This window comes from Dama dama, chromosome 10, assembly GCF_033118175.1.
Source record: "Dama dama isolate Ldn47 chromosome 10, ASM3311817v1, whole genome shotgun sequence".
Classification (NCBI taxonomy): domain Eukaryota; kingdom Metazoa; phylum Chordata; class Mammalia; order Artiodactyla; family Cervidae; genus Dama; species Dama dama.
Window position 1 is genome coordinate 26,153,146 of NC_083690.1, and position 6,511 is coordinate 26,159,656.

At 57.5% G+C, this 6,511-nt stretch overlaps 1 protein-coding gene across 4 annotated transcripts in view; it reads left to right on the forward strand.

Moving 5' to 3' along the window:
• KATNIP (katanin interacting protein) overlaps positions 1 to 4,770 on the forward strand; it is a 228,715-nt gene extending 223,945 nt beyond the window's left edge. For all 4 annotated transcript variants that reach the window (XM_061153071.1, XM_061153072.1, XM_061153073.1 and 1 more), the window contains 4 exons: positions 1,311 to 1,412; positions 1,973 to 2,133; positions 2,280 to 2,368; positions 2,893 to 4,770. In XM_061153071.1, coding sequence (XP_061009054.1) covers positions 1,311 to 1,412; positions 1,973 to 2,133; positions 2,280 to 2,368; positions 2,893 to 2,951 — 411 coding nt within the window. In that variant the 3' untranslated portion in view covers positions 2,952 to 4,770. The remainder of the gene's footprint in view (positions 1 to 1,310; positions 1,413 to 1,972; positions 2,134 to 2,279; positions 2,369 to 2,892) is intronic.
• The last annotated feature ends 1,741 nt before the right edge of the window (positions 4,771 to 6,511 follow it).

Here is a 6,511-nt window from a genome sequence, read left to right on the forward strand (position 1 = left end):
TGATGGCGAACCTGGGGTGGGCCTTTGCTCATCTGGGCCTGGTCGATGGTGGTAGCAAGGGAGGCGAGGGGCCACGCGGGATGGGATGGGGTGGATCGCATCCCCCAGCCTCTCAGCCATGGGCCCAGATGCCTGGGTAGATGTGCAACAGGGGCTGGGGTGCCCACCCCTGTGACCCCTGGAGGGAAGACAAGGGGTACATTTTCCTCTCAAAACCCTCCCAGGAAGGGGCAGCACCCCTTCGATGTTCCGTCAGCTTCCCTTGAGCAGAGGCTGACCCCCCCCAGCCCGAGCCCCACCACTGCAGACAGGAAATGCTTAGATCTATCAGACTTCACACCTGGGGCTGCAAACTGGTGGCCCCTAGCCAGTCCAGCCTTCGGCTATCTTGACCTTGACCAGCAGACATTTGCCATTCTTCCACACGAAGAACTTTGGGTGTGGGGGCAATCTCCCCACCTGTCCCTCTTCCAGCTGGACTCAAATATTTGTATCCAGTTGAGTCCTGTGGGCACTCATTTGGAAGCCCCTCATTTAGAATGTTTCCATGGTACAAGCAGAAGACTGACTCTTCCCGTATCCCCCTACGTCCTCTTGGGGCTGAAAGCCAGGGCCTGGGTCAACGTTAACCTACAGCCTGTGGCCAACACTGAATTCTATTTGCTTTACCCTATCTTCCCACTAATATTTGAGAGTCTGTGTTGGGGGCGGGGAGCTGGTGTGGGGCTCTTGGGTCCTACTTTACTAGGTGATTTTTGCCACTGATTGGGACACCGCCCCCCCCCCCCCCCCCCACTACCCCACACCAGAGGTTCAAAGATCTCTGCTGAAATTAACCATCGGCACCTTCCCGGCCAGTCAGCAACGCTTTTCATTTGTGATTCAGGGAAAGGACAAACAGGGGTCAAGGCTGTGCTGGTTGCTCCGGGGGTGGGAGGCATGCCTCTTGACTCTGGAGTTGGGGGCCATCGCCCTTGGCCCTGGGAGTCCCAGAATGACTGTGTTTCTGGGCCTGACCTGGAGGAAAAGGAAGGGTGTCCCTGATTCTCTGTGGGCATTTAAATGAGGGCCACGCCAGGCCCAGAAAACAGGCCCTTCAACAGCTAGCTCAGCGGTTTGTTGCAAACGCAGCCACACGTGACCTGACTCAAGATGGGCTTCGGGGAGATGAGAGGCAGCGAGAACCCCACGCCCGGCAGCCCCGGAGCAGCCCAGCCGGCCGACACGGGCCCACGCCTGGCACCCCCCGGCCCAGCCCCATGCCTCTGTTCCCAAACATACCTGTTTGAATTAGTTCTTCCCTCTGACAGGTGAACCGGGTTTATGTGATTTTCGATCTGCCCACCACAGTGTCAATGATCAAACTGTGGAATTACGCAAAAACACCACATCGAGGGGTGAAGGAGTTTGGCGTAAGTACTTATTAGCTGGGTTTGGGGAGATAATTATGCTTGTTGGTAATTAGGCCGCCAGCAATTATCATTTGTCACAGTTTGATTTACTTGTCGGCTGCAACCTTAGACACAAATGCTGGGTCCTCAGAGGCAGGGATCTATGCCATCCGTCCATGAATTCAAAGCCTTCTCCGAGTGATTTGAGTCATCACCCCAAAAAAACAGAACATGGCTTTTCTTTCATCTTTTCTTCTCAAATCATTAGTGGTGCGGGGAGTTCTTCCTACCAGGAGGGCGACTCAGGTGGGGAGAATCGGGGGGGTGGGGTCCTGGGGGTCAGAGACCCGAGTTTGCCTCCAAGCTCCGGTTTAAGATTTGAGCCCTTGGAGCCTCAGTATCCTCATCGGCAACGTGGGGCTGATCCAGGTGCCTTCCCTGGTCATCATGAAGATTTGAAATCACAACACGGGGTGTGTATGTAGTAGGCGAGCCTCTGGGCAGTGATGCCCTTCACTCGAGGTCACGCGTGGGAAGGAGGAGGGCAGTGCTGGCCTGCAGCCCCTCTTCTGTCTGTCCAGCTCCTGGTGGATGACTTGCTCGTGTACAATGGGATCCTGGCCATGGTAGGCCACCTGATAGGGGGCATCTTGCCCACGTGCGAGCCCACGCTGCCCTATCACACCATCCTCTTCACCGAGGACACGGACATCTGTCACCAGGAGAAGCACACCACCATCAGGTGCGCCCCCCCCCCCCCGCCACCGAGCTGGCCCTGTGACCTCCCCTCCCCTCCGATCTCCCCCTCCGCCAGCCCTAACGGGGAAAGATGGCAGAGACACGCCATCTGGAGCCGGAAGGCACCTTCTGGCTTTTCCCTCCCCGCAGTAATCAGGTAGAGGACCAGGACGTGCAGATGATGAATGAAAACCAAATCGTTACCAACTCGAAGAGAAAGCAGAATGCAGCTGACCCAGGTCAGTCTCCTTCTCTGCTTAGAGCACCCCTCCCACCCGGTTTCCAGGGTTCGGTCGAAACAGAGAAGGAGCTGGCATCCTTCATCCTCAGCCCCCTCTTCTCCACCCAGGAACCTATCCGGGGAGCTGTGGAAGGGGTGATGGGGTCAGAACCCTGGGAGTAATGTGGTATGCTTCTCGGAAGCCACCAGTACAGAGGGGAAGGAGCCATTAAGGGCAAAAGTGCTGTATCGAGAGGGTTGGCCTTGGACCATGGGAAACCCAGAGAGGATGCGAAGGGCAAAGGCTTCCCGGAGAGGGGATGCTTGAACTGGATCCTAAAAGACGCACAGGGCTGGGCAGGCAGAGGGAACAGTGTGGCCGAGCCTGCTCCGAGCTGGAAGCTGCTGGGGAAGGAGACCAGGTCTCCAGGGGCCTTGAATGCTGAGACCCCGGGCGGTGTGGGTTTCATCCCGGGGTCAGGGGGCAGCCCTTGGGGATGGAGGCTGGGTAACACTGTTTCCTCTTGTGCTACCCCTCCACAGCCTTACGCCCCAAAACCTGCATCAGCGAGAAGGAGACAGCAAGACGGTGGCGGTGCTGACCGGCGAAGGAGCAGGGCTGGTCCTCTCAGCCAGGACGGGGCTCTGTCACCAGCCCCCACGCAGTACCTGCATCCCCGGCCTCAGGCTTTCGTGTGGGCCCACCCAGACCCCAGACCCCAGACCCCAGAGGGCAGAAGGGAGCTTCAGCGTGGAGGGGCCCGCTGGGGAGAAGGGACTCGAGGGGTGAACGGCCCTGGGAAACACAGGAGTTCAGGAGGAAGATGGGGTGTGGTGTGGTCTTCCGCTGGCCGCTGCAGTCCTGGGGTCAGCACGGGGAGCCCAGGGACTCCTGGCTCCGTGACTTTCGAGTGAGATCCAGCAAAGCAGGGCCCGTCATAGGATCCGTGGGTTCTGCCTGACTCGAGGTAACACAGTAACGTGGCCTGGGGAGGCCTCCCAGCCAGCCGCCCCAGGGCCCGGAGCATGGCTGAGCCGGGTGGAGGAGATGGGGCCTCAGACCCCAACTCCAACAGGCATGGGGCCCTGCCTTCGGAGGCCCCCACTCCCACCGCATCCCTGCCTCATCTGGGGGCTGGCCGGGAAGGTGGGGTTCTCCCCTGGACCCCTCCTGGACTGCTACCACCACTTCACTCATCCCGGGGTGGGGTGGGGGGGGGTCCCACCCAGGCCCAGTGGAGAAGGAGGGATCCCGTGAGGGTCCCTGGTCATGCAGGGTCTCTGTCCTCTGGTTAAGCCTGAGAAGGGATCAAAACCGAGGAACTGAGGGAGCTGAACCCACCCGCCGCCCTGAGTCAGCCCCGTACCCCCATCCGGCACACGGGCCCCAGTCACTGCAGTGCTGCCAGGCCAACGGGACAGGCAGGCAGCGTCCTACCCTAGAGGGCCAGGGGGGCCCATCCAGATACCCTCCAGATGCCAGAGCAGGAGGCAGAAGACCAGTGCCTCAGCCCCAGAGGCCACGCCCCCTGCCACTTGAACTAGCCTAGAGGGTGGGCGGACTCCCTCTGTCTGATCCAGGCTTTCCTCCCTTTCCATCTGTTCTTGTCCCCCTGCGTCCTGGGCCCCAGGCGGTGAGGCTCTTTTTGCCCAGGGGTCCCCATGCCTTTGCCCTCTTCTAGCACCTTCTGGGCAAGTTGGACATGTGCCTTGCCCCCACCAGCCACGTGAAGCCCAGAGCGCATCTATTTTCATCTGTGTAACAAGCTCGGATCAGGGACCTCATTGGTTTCCCAGTGGTGGGTAATTTCTCGTTCCAAATATTAATCCGTTGTTTTCCTGGCTCCCGGCCTGGCCCCGCTGCTGCCGTACTGTACTCCAAGTAGGTTCCTATGCAACCAAAAGCCCCAGCAAATACTTTATGAGCTTTGCAGCTTCAGCCGAGCAGCTATGCAAATGCGCTTTTCATTAGGAGCGTGGGGCCGGACGTGAAGATAAGGAATTCTTTCTCCCAGAGAAGATCCATCATTTCAGTAGCTTCCAAGCCCCCAGCCTCTAGGCTCACCTCACCCTCCCGGATGTGGCAAGCGCCTCCACCTCTGGGCCTCCAGACTCCCAGGAGAGCTGCCGGGGAGTCGGGGGCAGGGGGGGGCGGGGGTTGATCAACTTTTAGTGACCAAAACCAGTACCTTGGCTTTAAAGGGAGCCCAGCCTTCCATCCCTGCCCGAGGCGTGTGTAACAGGTCAGATATGTTTGGGAGATCACACAAGCACCACACTAATTTGCTCCCAGGATCTCAGTTGATATTTATAATAATTGTACCATGCAAGTTAGGAGGGGAGGGGGGAAAAAAGCTGTACAGGCATTAACTCTAAAATAAATTTCTATTTTTTTCTCTTGCAAGATCAATAAAAGATATTATTAAGAATATGGTCTGATGAGCTAGATTTGGGGTCGTACAAGAGGGAGACTGCTGCCTCCAAGAACAGACTGAGTCCACTGGAGGCCGGCCACTCCCTCTTCCCACCTGCAAATGGGGTCGTGATCCTGGCCAGATAATAGGTTTACATACGGTTTACAGTGGCTATTATTCCCAGGTGGCGCTAGTGGTAAAGAAAGTGCCTGCCAAAGCCAGGAGACGTAAGGAACTCAGGTTCGATCCCTGGGTCAGGAAGATCCCCTGGAGGAGGGCCCAGCAACCCGCTCCAGTATTCTTGCCTGGAGAATCCCATGGACTGAGGAGCCTGATGGGCTACAGCCCATAGGGTCTCAGAGTCGGACACAACTGAAGCGACTTAGCAGATATGCCTAGAACTGACTCATTTCACCCGCATTCAACCTTGGAGGGTGGGTATGATTATGATGCTCCTTTTACAGATACAGGAACTAAGGCACAGAGAGGTTGAGTAACTTACCCGAGACACTCAGCGCGGTGAGCTATTAGTCAATATACAAATCCTGAGATAACCACGGGAGAGCTGGGGTGAAATTTCCTGGACCCTGGGGTTTCCCTTCAGCATGAGTGGATCCCGAAAGTACAGCCCTCAAATGCTTGATTGCTGGCTCCTCCTGCAGCTCCCCACCCCCGCTTCCTTTAGGGGTGAGTATCAGCGTCCGGATAAAGCAGCCCCCGAGGGGGAAGAAGGTTCAGCTGAAGGGACTAGGGGTCTAGACTGCAGCTCAGTTGCCAGCAGTTGTATTGGGGGCTGGGTAAGGGGGCCCTCTGGAGACCCTCCCTCCGTCTATTAAACTGGCCAGAAGGGAAAGGGCTTCTGTCCCGGCTGCATGTAGGGATAATGGCTGGGCCTCTACTGGACCCACCCCACCCCCGGCTCCCCTCTGAGTTCCTGTGGAAACAGAGGGGCCCTAACCTGCCAGGCACCCTGGTACTACCGGGGCTTATGTCTCTGGGCCAGCCCTGGAGACTGTGAACGCGGGCCAGCCCTTCCTGCATTCCAGCCGTGGGCTGGGAGGCCGGCCGAGCATCCCAGCTTCTAAGCCTTTCTAACCACCAGCCAGAGCTCTGAGCCTGAGTCCCTGTTGTTCAAGGGCCAGGCAAGCAATACCAGGGAGCAAAGCTGGCCTTGCAGAACCTGGTCAAGAGAGCAGCCCAGGCAGCTTCTGCAGCTCAGATCCCGGGATCCCGCCACGCCAGATCTTCAGAGGGTTTAAAAGAAGCCAGGAATCCAGGTGTTGTATTTATTTTTAATGTGAAATCTAACTTTTAAATGTTGGCTCTAAGTTAACAAACATCTAGTGAGCCAACTAAATCCAGTTACAGGTCCTATGTAGCTGACCCCCCACCACAGCTCCCACCCCAGCTCAGCATGAACATTGGCCCCCACTTCCTTCCTGGCCCCCCGGAGCCTGCAGTCCCTGACCTGAAAGTGGAAGTATTAGTCACTCAGTCGGGTCCTACTCTTTTCGACCCCATGGACTGTATAGCCCGCCAGGCTCCTCTGTCCATGGGATTCGCCAGACAAGAAGATTGGAGTGGGTCGCCCTTCTCTCTTCTCCAGGGGATCTTCCCAACCCGGGGTTTGAACCTGGGTCTCTTGCATTGCAGGCAGATTCTTTACCGTCTGAGCCACTAGGGAAGCCTGAAGTCCCTGATGCAAGGCTCCATGAGTGCCCGGGACTGGTTCCCCCCAGTCCTTGCCT